The sequence below is a fragment of the Aphis gossypii genome, chromosome 1 (genome assembly GCF_020184175.1).
Source record: "Aphis gossypii isolate Hap1 chromosome 1, ASM2018417v2, whole genome shotgun sequence".
NCBI classification, from domain to species: domain Eukaryota; kingdom Metazoa; phylum Arthropoda; class Insecta; order Hemiptera; family Aphididae; genus Aphis; species Aphis gossypii.
This window is the reverse complement of record NC_065530.1, coordinates 27,779,351-27,797,806: the sequence shown is the minus strand read 5'-3', so window position 1 is coordinate 27,797,806 and position 18,456 is coordinate 27,779,351. Positions and strand designations below refer to the sequence as shown.

General features: G+C 27.3%; 2 protein-coding genes across 5 annotated transcripts in view; one reads left to right on the top strand and one right to left on the bottom strand.

Annotated features, from left to right (window-relative positions):
• Nucleotides 1-18,456, top strand: part of LOC114123140 (mitochondrial inner membrane protease ATP23 homolog) — an 80,546-nt gene that overhangs the window by 3,633 nt on the left and 58,457 nt on the right. The window lies entirely within an intron of this gene.
• LOC114123139 (glycine receptor subunit alpha-3-like) lies at nt 4-17,227 on the bottom strand. Of its 4 annotated transcripts, none has more exons than XM_027986010.2 (11): nt 16,712-17,227; nt 15,586-15,656; nt 12,270-12,337; nt 11,540-11,760; nt 11,359-11,441; nt 10,827-10,973; nt 8,612-8,810; nt 7,110-7,151; nt 3,881-4,136; nt 2,613-2,903; nt 4-358 (listed from the first exon to the last, which is right to left on the bottom strand). In XM_027986010.2, exons 2-10 carry the CDS (start codon nt 15,653-15,655, stop codon nt 2,640-2,642), a joined length of 1,350 nt encoding a protein of 449 aa, XP_027841811.2. In that variant the 5' UTR covers nt 15,656; nt 16,712-17,227; the 3' UTR covers nt 4-358; nt 2,613-2,639. The 4 variants fall into 4 exon arrangements, with proteins under 4 accessions (XP_027841811.2, XP_027841809.2, XP_027841812.2 ...); XM_027986008.2 differs by lacking the exon at nt 16,712-17,227 and adding an exon at nt 16,008-16,358; XM_027986009.2 differs by lacking the exon at nt 16,712-17,227 and adding an exon at nt 16,008-16,359 and having other exon boundaries at nt 32-358; nt 3,890-4,136.

The following is an 18,456-nucleotide window of genomic DNA, read 5'->3' as shown; positions in this document are numbered from 1 at the left end:
ATATTTTTTTTACTCATGGAATTAGAAATATTTTTTCGATATATTTTCGATATACTCAACAATATTTTATATCCATACAACAGAAAAATAGTGTAGTTTCGAATATGAGAAAGTGAAAAACATTTGTGAATATTTAAATGTATAAAAGTTATTTTTTAGTTAGTACATATTAATTATACTAACTCAATGGCATATGGATATAAATAACTTGAAAATGTATATAATTTACTTAAAAAAAAGTTAAAATGTCTATATGTTACACTAACTCTATAAACAAGTATAAAAGACAAATTTTGCTTAAAAATACAATATAATAAAATAATATCTGTAGTATGGTGAACACACTTGACACTGACATCTGTAAGAAAAAAAAATTGTATGTTTTTAATATTCTTATAAAACAAAATTTGATTAATTATTGATTTTTTATGTACATCTAATAAAATAAATAGTGGCAGATTGGGAAGTATAGATGGTTAATGGGTATGTGTGATGTATTGTAGGTTTTTTTTATTTTTATTTTATTTTATAATAGCTATTAGTATAAAACTATGATAGCTCAACATTTACAATTTATACATTATAGATGATTGTAGGTTTTATTTTTCATAACAATATAATCCACAATCTGTTACAAATAGAATAATAAATGAAAGTGATAATGAATTTTATAGTTTGAATGATGAATTTTAGAAGAGAAATCCGGAGAAAAAACTATATTCATTTATTATATTGCGTTTAATAAATAACAATATTAAAATACAGTATGTATCAATTATTAAATATGAAAAATATCACTCAAACACATTATAATTTCACAACTTCTCAGTTGGTTTAGGACTCGGGAGGTATTGACTATTTTGGACAATTTTTTTATTTTTTATTTTTATATGGTTAACAAATTAGCATCAAACATCGAAAATATTGAATAACTTTTTTTTTTAACTAGAGGAAAAATGTATTTATTGTATAAGTTAAATTGTAAAAATATTGTTTTCTATATTATTGTTGTATACATAATTTTTTTTCTCATTACACTGACACTTCGGGATAAGAAGTGTTCCCTTCAAAGTTTGCTGGAGCAAGAGAACAACAGTTAACAGTAATTGAACAATACTAATGAACATTTTAGACAGGGCGTAAGTGGAGGCCTGTTTGGGGATACCTACTTTGAAACTGCAGTTTCCCCATAAGTAAAATAGGTATACATAAAAACTACTATTAATTAATAATAAATAAATAATAACGATAAGATTATATTTCTTATCTGAATCGAAAAATATGTATTTTTTATAATTATAGTAAGCCACATAGTCTATAAATAATTCCTTCGACGGGTTTTCGGGTTTTTTAATTTTTAAAGATAACGACGACGGCGCCTCGTCAGTTGGGAATTTGGGATAAAACCGTTGGCCCTGCTTCGTTGCTTCAGTTGACACTCGACAGTTATAATGACATAAACTCATCTCATAACTTGTATGTTGAATAATGTGTCAGCACTGAGTATTGCTGTAAGTGCCAGCCGGGCCAGGGTATTGAAACTGCGTTCACTATGGTACGCTGTCGCTTGTTACACCTTTAAGTGTTACTTTGCGCTTAGTATTATTTTATTAGTACATTATTTATATGCAACTATATAGACCAAATACAGAAATAATAATTATTATTTTTATTGAAATAGTGTAATTGTTTAATGATGTATAATATATTCTTATTACTTTACATATATAAAAAAGAACAGATCTTTTTTATGTACCCATTTTGTGACGAAGATATTTAAATTTTTACCATTTTTGTTTTTCACAAAATTTGTCAAATACCTTCCAAATTGTTTCCACTTTGCCTATTTTCAAAATTTTGATTTTAAAGGGTTAAAATCGGTTAAAATAAATTGTTTAAAAAAAAAATAAAATAAAATAAGTCAGGTTGTTATACCAACTATATTATATAAAAAAATAAAATAAGTCAGGTTGTTATACCAACTATATAAAAACCATGAGATGACACATTATTGTATTTTATCCACCGCAGTATAAAAAAATTGATATAACTGAAACTTAAGGGTTAGAAATTAAAAACTTATGTACACATCTCGCGAGCTACTTATAGCTGCGACTAAAGAGTATGAAATAGGAAAATTTTGTAATCCATTATGTATTCCAAAATGGGGGTCTGGTTACCAATTATAAATTATAGACCTATGTTACTCTGTACTCAGTCTTTACTGCTACAGTTTTTGTTTTATTTTTATTTAGCCGTTATGAAATTCAAAATTTTAAGCACTTTAGGGATTGAGGTTAGTGATCACCGGATATATCATTCATATCTCCGTAATTATCTCGTAATTATTCATGTAGTAGCTCTGGTACTAGTGGCGTACGCAGAATTCGATTATTCGTTTATATTATTGATGCAATTTTCAGAAATAGTTCAGTTATGGTCTTATGGAAATAGAAATAGAATATATTATAGGTATACTATTATAGTATTGTATATTTGGTATACATAATATAGTACATTTGACAATAGGTATACCTATTTCATTGAAGGTTATTGACACTTATAGGCTAGGCACGTTAGATTATTATTAAAATTGTTATTATCACACGTACATGATATTATTATTTTTGAAGACGTTCTCAGACGACGGCCGCCAACGATTTCCGCCTGGATTCGCTAATGTACGATATCCAGTACATGACGGAAAAAAGGACAAAGCACAACGGGAACAGTGCTAATGACACCTGGTCGAGGGTGCCTCTTGGTGATCCGCAATACAATATGACGTGTCTAGCAACCAACTGGAACCGCAGTTTTCCAGCGGATGTAACCACCTGCGCTGGTCCATTGTTGTTCGTCGTCAACATTTGCGGCTGTGGTGCGGGAAGTTGAGCCTTTGCAGTCTGCATCATAGCGAAAACAAACACAGAAAAGCGTGGCATGAATTATTATAACTTTTTTTTATTCGATCTCGTCATCGCTCTTTCACGACCCACTTGTCAGTTGATTAAAATATTGTTACACGAAAAAAATGTATATCATAGAATAATGGAGTTCCTTAAATTATGATTTGCAGATAGTAATAATACTATGTGCTGTTATATTTTTATTGCATTCATATCAATATAAAAATCAAATAACACGAGCTAAAAAGGTGAAAATTTATATGAAGATATTATTGTCCTTTTAATGGGTTATGAATTTATTCAAAATTTGATTTTTGGCATTTTTAAGTATAGAAAAGGAGTATTAATCATATTTTTAATGTTAAGATTTTTAAAGTGTATAAGAAGTGTCTTATAGCTGAGGCGAAACCGATTTTTCATCAAAGGAGAATTACCTTTCTTTTTGTAAATTGTTAGGCAGATGATTTTTTTGAAAAGTTTAACACAGGAATATATAAATTGCAACTCGAAGTGGTAGTTTTTAAATTAATTGCATATTACGAATTGGTAATAGATCCCAAATTTGTGGACTATGTCAAATTGTCAATGTCCGAAAACAATATGAAATACGCTCTGTCTGCAGCGTGTAAATACAATTCATATACGTAATACATATTGATATGATAACTGTAGTGTATTTGAGAAGAAAAACAGAGGATACGATGATACTCCCCCGAAAAAGCTTTTTTTACACTATCGGTAAATATACTTACGCAAATAAAATTACAATATAATAGAATAATTTCCTATAAGTAATTTAGGAATTGTATTAAATATGATACATTTTAAAATATCTTTTTAATGTTATATTCGTATAAGGAGTATTATAATATTTAAATTATATATATTATACTTATAAGAAAAACTATTTTTGTTTTTTTTTTTTTTTAGATAGGTTGATATAACCCTATAACATAGGGTTGTAACTCACTTACCGCACCTACCGAATCTTCTTCTCCAGACACATCGTTTCCGGATGTTGCGTGAACTTTGTTGGACCCAAATAATGGCAGTCTGCTTGGAGCGCCTCCACCGCCGTCCAGATCGTGTTTTTTATGCCTCCAATGTTTATCGTATCTCATACCGAATAGCACGATAAAGTACTCGACCAGCGCCAGGAACACGAACAGCGTGCATGATATCAGCCACACTTCGATGCATTTCAGTTCCAGCGCGCTCGGCGAGTTGTTCCTGCGCAGTGGCGGTGCAAAAACGTCTAGTAAAACGACTTGCTGACAATATTATATATGCTAGGCATACAGTGTCCACCGTGTTTATTTTTTCTGACTTGAAATATTTATAGATATCAACCATTAGTACCTACTATACTCATACTGTTGTAGGTATTATACTAATATAACAATAACTGTCATACAATGATTTTTGTTGTTCAAGTAAATCGATAAAAAATAATTTGAATTTTACATATTATTTTGTCACAGATCTGAGATCTCTGCGGTATGAGTATTGAGTATTAATGTTTTCGAAAATCGTATTTCATAGATTTTAAACAAACACGACGAAACACCAATTTACCATATGGGATGTCAAAGCAGGTTAGTGCGGCGTTTGACACTATAATGACACTAGACTACTTTTAACGTCAACAAATATATACCTATATAGTATACATAGGTGGAGCGACGACGGATTGCCAAAAGTGCAATAAGATAAATTTAAAAGCGCGAAATGTTTTTTCACATCTTTATTATGCGTATAATATATATTGTATATATTAAATATACTTAAAATGTTAAAAACATACTAAATTAATTAATAATTGGTATTCATGATTTACGTTGTTAAACCCATGGAAAATAAATATTATAGGTAATAGGTATTAGCGGTACTTTTTAATTTTTCCTTAGTTTACCCTGTTAATTTATTTCAAATAAATGTAAAAATAATAATAATATAATCATTTCGAATAAAAAGTGTAGTTTCTAAAACCTATAAATTTATTAAATTGTGTATGTAATACAAAGTCTTGACTAGTTAAAAACGTTTTTTAAATCAAATCTTTGTTGTACTTATATTCTATAGACCATGGTTCTTATACACAAATATACGATGGATCTATTGAGAAAAAAACGATCAGACAACGTTACATGACAAAAGATTGTATGTATAAAAATTATCACAATCGTAGTGTTATTGTAACGTTTGGAATCGTGTATCAGTGGATTCACATTATACGTAGTAGGTACTTTATTTATTGGTTATTGTTTCATGATAATTGAAATATTATAAGTAATAATTTTTATCTTTTGTACTTGCAGGTGTATCCACTTGATTTATTTATAACACAGAACACGAGATCATGATTACATTATCAATTGTACCGGTAACATTATAATAATGTAATCAACATAAAAAACGTTATAATGATTCAAATTCAAAATTTTTATTTTTTTTATCATAGTTGAGGTAAAACCACATAATCTAACTGAAAAACTTGCCCCTCTCCATGTTTCATAATATATGTATGTACCATATGGTTTCAATATGGTTGCGGAAATACAATTTTTTCTAGTAAATTAACTTGAGGAATTTCATTAAAAATTAATTTGGAAATATTTGTTGTTTTGAAAATTTTACTTATATTTAGTTAAAGGTTTCCAATAAATCGTTTATTTTAGTTTTTAAGACTTAGGTACACTGTCACATTGAGGTCATAGTGATTTTCTTTGTATGTAGGTATAACACATGAATAACCAAGTTTTAAAAACTTTTTATATTTTATCCCTTGAAATCATTAGGTAATTTTTATTCCTTATTAAGTATTCAAAAAAGCATTCGAAAATTGCACAAAAATTAGTGATTATGTTTTATAAATTTTGTGTTATTTTAAAATATTATGTTTTACCTATTTATATATGTCATGAACACGTCACACGCAACCGCCGTGACCACGCGATTGAAACAATTTTGGTTTTAAAGAATTTAAGATTGTTTATATAATAATTATAATAAGTGTAGCGGTTTGATTGACTGATAAACTTAAATCGTACAAGTTATTGTTAACTAGTTATAAAATAAAACAAAAAATTAAAATAATGAACTGTGGACTTTTTGTTATATGAATTTATAATTCGTTATTAGCAGATCAAATATTATTAGATATGTTATAATATTATGTATCGTATTATATTATTTTAGTTTTTTTAGTAAACTTTTCAAAAGTTATAGAAGCAAGGCAATCAAGCTGCTTACGATCGACATAAAAGAAAACAGCTGTCGACGAGAATTCTACCTTTGAAATTTACGAGTTAACACTATTGTCATAGTTTGTGATAAAACGTACGCAACAAAAACGACCAATCTATACTTTTAATACTTACATAAATATATTTACATAGGTACCTACTGACTATTTTGAATATTCTGATACATTAGTAGGTTTTGTAGGAAAAAATGTCTATATTGTTATGTATACAATATTCGTTGGAAAATTTATCAAGATCTAATAATAATGGCTAATAATTATTGCATTAAGAACCATATTTATAGGTTAGCTGAGTATTTTTAAAATATTTAAGTATAGAATCAATTTACCAAATGTATGAAACTTAAAATAATACAAATATTGTTTTAATTTTTCCTGATACTTGAACGAGAAAAAAAACTTAAAATATTTTAAATTTAAAATTAAAAAAACAAATTTTAATGTACCGCTAATGAATGCAGTCTTTATTAAAATTGTCAAACACAATTTATCTAAACTCACATCTATTGATCATTTTTTAATATTGTACCTAATAGATTATGTGTAATAAATTTAAAAAAAATTAACAGTGAACATTGATGAAATGTCCACCATATATTTTTTTCGGTACTCAAATAGATTATCAATTACTTAATATACCTACTGAACTCAGAATCACTATTGTTCATTATTATACATACATATCAATATATCATACATAATACTAGTAGGTATATTATAATATATCAAATATTAACATATAACAAAAACATATTTAATTAACACATAATAAAATATCTACAATCTATGACAATCACATTTAGGATAGTAAAACAATTTAAATAAACATTTGTATCGAAATTTACGTATTAAATTACTTTTGAAAATTATGTGCAAGGGCATGACTTACAGAATTCGTATACTTAACAATATTTTTAGTATTTCTCAAGGAAACTAACTTTTTTACATTGCTCCATTTGTAGACAAAAGCACCACGTATGCTAAAAATTCAGATCATTATATTATCGAAAACTATATTGTGCATAGTTTGGGTTGTAAATTTAAGATTTTGAGTTGATCGTTAAAAATATATATTTTATAATGAGCTTTTTAATTTTTTTTTTTTTTTTGTATCTGCTTTAATATTTTGGAGCAGTAAAAAAATTCTTTAATCATCGTCTTTGGGGTGTATCTAGTAGATATAATATAGTGTAAGGAATGAATGTAGTTCAAGAAGACAAAATTCAGTGTTTTTTTTAAGCAATCAGGAGAAAACAAAAATAGGTATATTACAGACAAGCGGGAATGTATATACGCATTACAGATGTTCGACAAAATCAATTTTGTTATTTACAACTCAAAAATGAATAACAGTAGATAATAGATAATAGATTTTTAATAATTTCAAAAAAAGTTTTCCAGCTTATGAAAGCTATTTATGAACAATATTTTCCTTTTTTTAGTTTTTTTTTTTCAATTTTTGTTGTCAGTGATGGTTTAATTTAATAGTCTGATACTCTAATATTATTAGAACTATATTATTATTTTAATCAATTATAGTTTATAGCAATTTTTTTATTATTTAGTGTCCGATGCAAATAAACTAAATACCACTAATACCAGTGAATACCAATGAATTATTCACGATAATTCTCGTACCACATAATATTCACGATAGGTTATATTATTTTGTAAAAAGAGGAAATTTTTTTTTAAAAAAATCAACGCAGATTGCATGTTATTCTAACTTTTTTCTTAAATATGGCTGTTTTAATAATTGTTTAGAAACTGGGTCGATATAATAATTTAAATTCATAATATACCCTTTTTATAGCATAGAACACGATATAATTTTCAAGAACACTTTAACTTATCATGCTATTTTAAATATTTTCAAAAATGGGTATTGTATAGTACATTTTGTATTATTGTACTAGAATGGTGAGAGAGAGAGTGAGCGAGTGAAAAAGAGTAAAGAAATTAAGTTGTCCATACATATTATTATTTGAAAGAAAACAAAACGCAACCAAATATTTTATGTAAGACTTTAAATAAAAACCGTGGGACATGAAGTGTGGCTCTGGCGTTCTGTAATAATAATGTTAATGCAGTGAATTATTTCAAATAATATCGTGTTCATAAATGTATGGCACATTTTATATTTGTATATCCGAAAAAGAGAAAACAGTGAAATGATATTATAGACATTAGGAACCGACCTAAGTGCATTACACGTATGACTTATTGGTTCTTATGGTGAATTAGGTATTTAGTAATACCTAATAGTAATAGTATTAAAATAATTTTAAAATACAATTTAGTCGATCATTATTTTGTATAATATTATGTTTGTACGCGACACATAATAATATTGCAAATATTGCATAGAATTATTATTACTAACATGTTAATACCTAAGTTGTTGATAAACAATAGAAACACTATAAAATATAATAAATACCTTATAGTATCGAACATGGTGACCAGTGACAGAAGTGTTGTGACCAGTAGCACCATTCTACCAGGCACAACTTCAGGCATTACCACGAAGCTGCCCCAAGACATGACAACGAATAGAGTGCTTGGCAAGTAACTTTCTAGCAGGTGGCTTCTGAGTTCGCGACTGAGCGTAATCACAAGCCGAGCCGTGGAATGATTACCTACTCAGAAATGTAATGTATTACATTATGATGATTGATGACACTAAATTGACATATATATTATATTCCCTGTGTATAAGTGTTTACAAGAGATAGAGAATTCTAAAAACCAAACTTCACCAAATTGGTTAGAATTTTACAAGACAGCTAATGTAATATCGACGTACGAAATACATACTGTTACATTTTTTATTTTAAATTAGACAACGCGTTGAATTTTAGATTCAGAGTGGAGCGATGAATATATTAATTTTAAATGATTTTTTTGTTTTTGTATATTTATGTATAAGCCATTCGCAGAAGAAAAAAATTGTTAAATCTTCATTATTGAGAGTAGTTTTTGGTAGAAAATTGATTCTTTTAGGAGGTCAAAGTGAATATTTTATTTATCTTAAAAGTAGTAAAAATTGGAATATTTACGCGAAACCAATCAACATAATTAGGTACTAATCATATTTTATACTATATTTGTGTTGTTATTTAAAGTGATTTATTTTACTGTTAGACTATAAAATCTGTTATAAAATAGAACAGATAGTATAAATAATAAAGTTGAACTTTTTTTGTCGAAAATATTGGATTTGAAAATTTCATTTATAAATTGTTTATGTCATCAATTAGAACTAACTTTTTTTATCACAAAAAAAACCATCTTTCTACTATAAACTGTGAACATATACCTACTTTCCCTTCCTCTGAAAAAAATAATAACACTGACAATTTAATACGTAAATATAATGTTATTAAATTTTAAATGTTGCCAGCTCAATATATATATATATATATATATATGTTTAGAAGAGAAGAACAATAGAATATTTACAATCTGTATTTAATTATACATAATAATTAATACAATACAATAAGCAAATTTGATAATATTATAATAGGCGTGGTAGCATGACAGAAAGTGGCATCCATTGACAATATTTCAAAACTAGTTTTGTTAATGTTTCTTTTTTTAGGCTTTTAAACAAGTACATCATGAGAGCAATGCCGAGGTGGATTAACAGGAATAATGATAGGGAACAGCGAATTATTTATTCATATTTTTGTTATTCTTGTTAGGAAAACATAATGAGAACTTTAGTTATCCAAATGAAATGATTTACCTATAATACTAACCAATTTAGTTAAATATATCGTATTTTTAATTGTTATGTTCAGGATTTATAAAATAAAGCTTATTATAAAAGCAAAAAGTTATAACAAAAGTATACATCCTACTTTTTTTATTTTTATTGAATTTTTCCATCAAGGTCTCAATTAATATCAGGTCATGTTATTTTTTAACTTTTTTAAATCCGTTAGGGTTAATATTATTTATAATATATAATAACTTCATAAAATATGGGAACAACCGTACATTATACCGTACTCTATATTGATCAAACTGCTGTCCTTCACTCGAAATATTTTTTTACAGAAGATTAATATAATTGGAACGTTGTTCATGTTTAATATTGCTTAATTTATTAGTTTTTTAATAAATACGTCGTAAAATCGTTTTAATATTGCGACAATTATAATATTATAGATACGAAAAAATGTGGAAAATAAAGTTACCAGCTATTATATGTCATTATTGTTAATTTATAATCTAAATGGAAATTATAAAAACTTTTGAGTAATTAAAAATATAATTGTGCATGTGAATCATAAAATGTTATAGTTTATCATTATAAAAACTTCAAACTTCTTAAAATAAAACATTATACAAGGTACATTTTTTAAACAAATTTATTTATTTCTGATTTACTGGAAAAGATTTTTAGTGATTGTCAAAAATGTTTTTTAATGTTCTAATCATTGTTACATTGATTGTTATTATTCAAAGTTTTAATTGTTTATTATATTAATTATTAATGACAATCATTGTAAAGAATAAACGTTAGTATTTATTTTAATATCATAACATAAAAATGATAGAATAAAATTGATGATAATATGATATTAGACTGACTATATAGGTACCTACGGAAATATATGCTTGTGTGTAGCAAAGTTTAGACTTACCATCGCCGTAATAAATCACATTCAAACGATTATCAGTGACAAACGATACAACGTAACGAGGTAATCGAAATCCATCTCCAAAGTCGCTGGGGAAAATCAATGGATCATCTCTCCAATGGAATTTCATGTCTGTCAGCGTGTATTTGTCTTACGGTTGTCGAACGGAAAATCCGGAAATAAAAACAGAGAAAAATTACACACATATGATAATCATTTTTGTAAGTGTATCCATTATATTATAATATTATATAGTATTAAAATAAGTGTATATTAACGATATGATAAAAAAAAATGTCCATGACACATAGATTATAGATCCAGAATGACGATAAATAGTATAGCAGTAAACTTCAGTTGCTCTTTTATACATTTAAATAAAGACCATTACCTATTTACTGATATTTATCAACATAGATCTAATGTTTCAAATACTTACGAGTGAAAAATAATCATTTATAAAATGCGTAATTTGAAAACTCTACGAATTTGCAAGTTAAAAAGAAAACAAATATATAAATAAAATTTCTCTTACAGCTGCCGAAGTCTACAGCGCAAGTTTGTACATCCAACGGATAAAGTACGAAGTCCATGTCACACTTGATTATTATGGTTGCTCTGCAGAATACAATACAACAAACGTATATTATACGTATATGCATATAAATTAAGGGATTCGGGTGATTAGTATTTCGTTTATCATTCGCATCCATTACCCAATGCTAATTCGGAGCGTGCTGTTATCGTATAATCGTATCGATGCTAAGTCCTGGAACAGCGTTAGCACTTTCATCTCTCTCAGTTGCCTGATGTATAGGTCAGGGATCCAAAACTTCGGGTCCTTGTCCCAGGTTAGTTCCACTTGACTCGCATTCCCCAAAATCCAGATTCGGGGGTCTTCCCAGTACACATGCAAAAACACGTCTAATGCTATTTCCTAAAAAAAAAAATACTATAGCCGTACTCGTGAAATGGGACACAATATTTTTTATATACATATTCCAAACATATCATACTAGCGTATTCACTATATTCAATTTTAATTATGATTTATAACCATATTTGTTAAAATCTTGAAAGTGTACTATAAATATCATATTACCAAATATACTTATAGATTAACGCCTAATATAAGTGTCCCGAATTTCATAAAATAATTTACTTTTCGTAAAAAAGAAAGGTTTAATTTATTTTGAAAAATAGTCACTCTGTCACAGCAGCTTACATGACACTTATAATATTAAATGTCAATGTTCATAAATTCTTTATAAGTGAATACTTATAAACTTTATAAATATTGGAAATTGAATAATAAATACATACAAGTATATTATAATATTAAAATATACAATTCAAGTGAGCATGCAAGAATGAATAGAGAATGGAGAATCACTATGATTATATGCAATATGTAATTGTTGAATTTTATTAAATGTTAATGATTACCTCTTTGCTCTCGTCTACGCCAGATATTCGATTAATGTGCAATGATAGAGATACGTCTACGTCTTTGCCTATAATAAGAAAAGAAATATAAGATCATAACATAACATCCTCTCATAAGTAGGTACCAAATTCTAGCTACTAGGTACATTACATAGGGTTATAATAAAATAAAGTAATAAAGATATTAATCTATAAATACGGGTACACTATGACTACAACAATATAATATTATGTTAGGATAGTTTTCTGATTTTCCATTGAGGTTCTATTTAATACGAAAATAAAAGTATGCGTTATGTCGTTATGAGTATATATATAATATATACATACCTAACTGGACGTTTTTTGTACACTTAAACTATATGTATTTCACGATTGATAGGTCGGTTCAATGACCCATTCGTGACATTTATATGAATATTTTTCTATTCGAAATCTTATGATCATTTAATAAGATGCAAAAGTAGGTGTTGAACTGTGTATTATAAATTATAATCACTAAATAGGACGCACGGCCATAGTGGGTAATTATTATTATGTAATATGTATCCACTATCCATATTCCATTCTGGACATAGAAAGTTAAATAGAAAGAAATATTATAATTTATAGTAGTATAGGTATGATATTGAAAAATATAAATCTAGGTATAATAATATTATATAGTATGTAGTATAATCAATGTAACTATGTAAGTACCTATGAACTGTAGTATATTATATTACTATGCACTCGTTTGTGTATAATAGAGAAAAAAAATGTTTTTTTAAATAATTTGTTGTATCAAATATTAAAATAAAATCAATATTTTATTATTTATACATTATATATGTTTAAAGCAGAAACTGTGAGATTAAAAGATATGCATTTTTCTAAATTTAAATATTTATTAACTGAATTATTTATAAACACAAGTCATATATCCTCAAACAATGATAAGTCGTCCTCCATTACAAATGACTCTATAAATAATTTAATTGAAAATATTATTCTATAATATTTATACAATAGTTGAATTTTTAACCACAACTTGAATATATTATATTGAGAAATAACCACATATTATGTACCTAATATGAACTAATATTGCATAGGTTAGTGTTTATGATAATCAAAGTTTTGCTTTTAAAAATAAAATATGTACCTATCTATAATACCTACATTTTAATCTAGGGATTTGGGAAAAAAATTGTAAGCTTGTAAAATCTTTTAATTTGTAAACGTCCTCTGATCAATGACACAACACATAGATAATAGTGATATTAAATATTATTTATTGTATGTAATAAAGAATAATAATATAATATTAAATAATAAGGGCAGTGCATATAGTGTGCTTTTGATAACGGGATACACTCAATATGTCTGAGCAGAGTAATTACATTTTAATTGTGATTTATTTTGTTTGTTTTTGTTCATCCAGATAATAAAGAATGCACATTGCACATATATATGTATACTATTTATTTATTACTTTATTTTAAACGCGTAGTACACCTAAGATTAAAATTAATATAAGCCACTCGTTTTCACCAACAATTATTTTTCTTTAAATTTTCATAAATGTTACAGGTTAAACCATCTTCCTAAATTAAAAAATTGCCGTGCAATACTATAATGAAGTTTATTTAATACAAGATACTATTTAAATAACCATTAAAAGTAAAATTATTTTTTATCAATAGTAATTTTTGAAGTAAGTGAAATAGGTTTCCTATTATTACATTACCAATAATTTGTTTTTTGTACAATAAATAAGAGTTCCTTAAAATACATTATTTTAATCTTTTGCAATTAATAGATTTTAATAGTTTTGTTATTAGTTTTACTTTTTTCTTTTTTCTTTATTTTTCTGTTTAGCCAGCAAAGGAGACTTTGTGATGTAAAGGTGAACAATATTACTCCTCTGCTGCCATAATTTATTGATAAATATAAATTCAAAAAAATAATACTACAATATATACATAATACATATAATACTAATGAGTAATAATACATCGGATGATTTCAGGTATTGTGCGCTACATCATATAAAATAATAAAATAAAGTAGTTTCCGGCCAGTATTAGTTTTACTTGAACAATTAATTTATTTCAGTATGACTATGATCCCCAAATCTTATCTTGAAATTTAATTTCATAATTAATTTTCCCTTTTTAATCTAAACATTATTTTTAAATATTAATAAATAATATTACCTATTTCAATAATGTTATTTGTATTTATAAGCTGTAAAATAAGAAAAATGTGTGTGGAAATTAAGAAATTAGTAGTAGAACTAAACTCAATAATTATTCTAATTAATAAAATTAATTTTTGTTATTTCATTGTATAACTATGTAAGTAGATAATGTTTGAAATTCAAAATGCTATTAATCAGCAAATTCAGCCATATTTTCAATTTTAAAAGTTTGCTTGGCCATTAAATTTTACAAAAAAATAATTGGTGAAAGACTAGTGATTTAAAAAAAAAAAAGGTTTTTAGTGCTTCGCATGTGATAAACTTAGTAGTATGGGATACCGTGCTAGCATATTGGTAACAGAGTAAGTTGACATCGAATATATAAAATATATACCACAATGGGATAATGCAACATCGTATATGATTATACATTTATGACAAGTAAAACATAAGGTGTATGTTTTAAATTCCACCCCCTGTTACACGTTATCAATATTACAAATTTATTCAAAGTAATTTATCAAGTGATTAGAATAAAATCTATTTTCTAGTATAATATAAACCGTAAGGTAGGTAAGGTAGGTACTTATAAAACAAATTATACTCGTAAGTTATCAAAATAGGGACAATAATATAAGTTAGTTAGTAACTAAATTATATACCTACCTAATAATTGTACGAATTAAATATCCAGGTTTTTTCGAAATTATATCGTATTTTTATATGTACCTCCTAAATACTTAGTTTGATTTGTTCAAAAAAAGTAATTTACAACTAATATAGTTACTAAATAAAGATTTTTAAAGAAAAAATGTTATATTTAAATTACTTTTCTATGCCTATATGTTAGTAAAAGTACTTAACATTCGTTATACATTTAAAAAAAATCTACATGTATGTATCTTTATTTTATTGATTATATGAACATACCATAAAACTACCTGTTACCTAATCTCGCAATCGGGTTTAGTTGATATAAAAAAAAATTTATTTTAATTTTTGTATGCCTAAAAGTGACGATGAGTATGGTAAATTAAATGGATCAACTTAGGTGTATAATATATTATATTTAGGTCAAGGTTATGGTGAGTATATGTAACTGTGCAATCGGAAAAATGGTACAATGGAAATAACCTGGTAGCATGTTTTTGTTGTACTCAGTTTCCATTTCGTAAAAGTCCTTTGAACGTACCAAATGAAACATTCTGAAAAAAAAATTGACATTAAATATTTTTCATGTATATTTTTTGTCACATACGTGGTTCCTATCGCATATATGGTATAATTAACGAAATAAGTCACCCGTTTTTAAGCATTTGATTGCCTATTATATAATTTAAAATTATATAATATATTTATTATGGAAAGGTGATGGTGACCCAACCAATACAATTTATGTGGATATACACACCCTTATCCACTAAAGTTTATACTATACTTGGTGCAATAAATGAATAATATTATATGCTTTAATACATGTAAACTATAATATAGTATATACAGTGCAATAATGCAATAATATTATATTGTAAAAAGAAATAATGAAATTAGCTTACGCGACTAATGATAAGGAAGCACTCGGTCCCATATTGTGCAGTGGACTGCTGCAGCGAGCAAGCAATACGATCTCAAAAACTTTTTGCAACTAGCTGTTATTCTTGACTGTTTCGTACGCGTTACAAATTTGCATTCATATAATATTTATATGTTTATTATATCGCGCCATTATCTAGTTTATTTAGTTATATAATGATACAACGACGACGATTTGCCCGCTAACTTGAGAGCAAAACGCATACACTGTCCGAATATTTGTATTCATGGGGCGATTGTATAAGCATCTAGTAAACACCGTGAACTATTGTTGCAGTACACAGGACTACAGGAAGTATATTAAGGTGTATGTGCGGACTTTGAAAGGTTTCCTAAGTCTCGTGCAAAAACCGTTTGTGGATCGCGTGACTAATTTGAACGCAAATTCACCGCTGGCTCACCAAAAATGCACTAGCGCCGACGGTAAATAGTTTATATACATGTATACCTATTTGCACTATACCTACATTTAACACATACCGTGACCTCATTATAATATAATCCGTATACGACGTACTATTATGCGTAGGATATATAATAATGTCATAACATTCGTACGTTATAAGGAATATATCATTTGTTTACATAATGCGCCACCACAACTGGGGAACACGTTTAAATCTAATATGCGCGCCATCGAAATAATATATTCTTGCGGTATACTTACTTTTAATTTTTAAACATTTGTCCGGCTGTTTGTCGACTGTGAGTCGGTGAACGCATATCCGCGCTTTGTGCTCTCTTTAATCGAGCTTGTAAGTCTATCCGCTAGAGAATAATAAATCCACTGAGTCTTCGACCGGCACGCCAGTGTAGAGTCAATATTTTATACAGGTAATATTTTATTCTCCCACAGGCTTGGGTACTGGGAACACCGAAACAGCGGTTTTCGTCGGCGTCAAAGTCGACAACATCACTGGTAGAAAATTCGACCCCTGTAACTTCACCACCATTCGAATGACGACCGCGGTCGTCGATATTAAATTTATGGATTTAAGGCGGGTTTCCACTACATACGTGTACGTGTACGTGCATAAAAACACTCTTCTGTGATTGGTTGGTATACATGGTAAGATTTTAGTATACCAGACATTTTATATGTTCTTACCACGTCATGTATAACCACGATACCACGAAGTTGGATCTAGTTTAACTATTTCCGTGTGTTTAACGGTAAAATTTGAGCGATAGCAGCAGTAATCAATTTTAAAATCTTAAAAATGTGTTATGTTATTTTAATATTAAATTATATTGTCTTAAAAGTTAATTTAAGTGTACTTACACTATACAGTCGAGCCAATTTACAGTAAGTTAATTTACCAATAAAATTAAGCGCTTACCCAGTTACCGTGCTTACCAGAGTATTTTACCATGAAGGACGTGTACGTACGTGTGTGTTGATAAACGTGCAAGTACACGGGAACGGTCCAGTGGAAACCCACTTTTAGTGTTTAATCTAGATACAGGATAATAACTAAAATATACAATAATAATACTTTTCTTCTATTAACTTCTAAATTATAGTTATAAGCTTCTAATTCGGATTTTTTTCATCGTTATTATAACTTATAAGTATTAAAATCATAAAATGTATTATGAAGCTTAGAAAAGAATCCTAAAAATTAAAAATAGTCAGTTTTACTGATATCAGTTATTTTCATCATTTTTTTTTTTATCTATTTGGAAGAAAACGCTTACTGTGCTTACCAGAGTATTTATCACGAAGAACGGTAATATGATTAATCATGTGATAAAATGGTATAACCACTCTGGTATATCAAAAGCTTACCGTTGATACCAACCAATCACAGCAAAGAATTTTTTACGCGGATACCTACTCGCGAACGCGTTTAGTGGAAATCCGTCTTAATGCCTTATCGCTCTTAAACTGCTAGTTCTAAGAGAACCATTATTTTTCTATCCGTTATGTGATCCAAAAACTATATGTGTTTCGTTTAAATAAAATGTCATATTCTCATGTTTTGTATCAATAGATGAACATCGGTTACAATGGTAATGACAATAATTTGTAAGTTGAAATGTTATTACATATAATTATATAATATATTTCTGTACACGATGTTTACGTCGTTAAACGATAAATTATAATTTATATCAATCTATAAATTACAATACCTACTATGTAACTGGATTAAAGTTCATTTTTATAATTTCGATATTGATAATAATTAGAGATATATGTATAGGTAAGTGTATTCAATTTACAATATTTTTTCACTCTCAATTTATTGCAGCGAATTAATTAGTTTTTTTCCAACTATAATAGGTACCTATGGCCTTAAAATTAATTCGAATATGTATGAATTATAGCTTTAAAAATTAAAAAAATATATTATTAAATTACGTATATACAAAAATAATGTGGGGTTATCTCTATTAAAATCAAAGTAA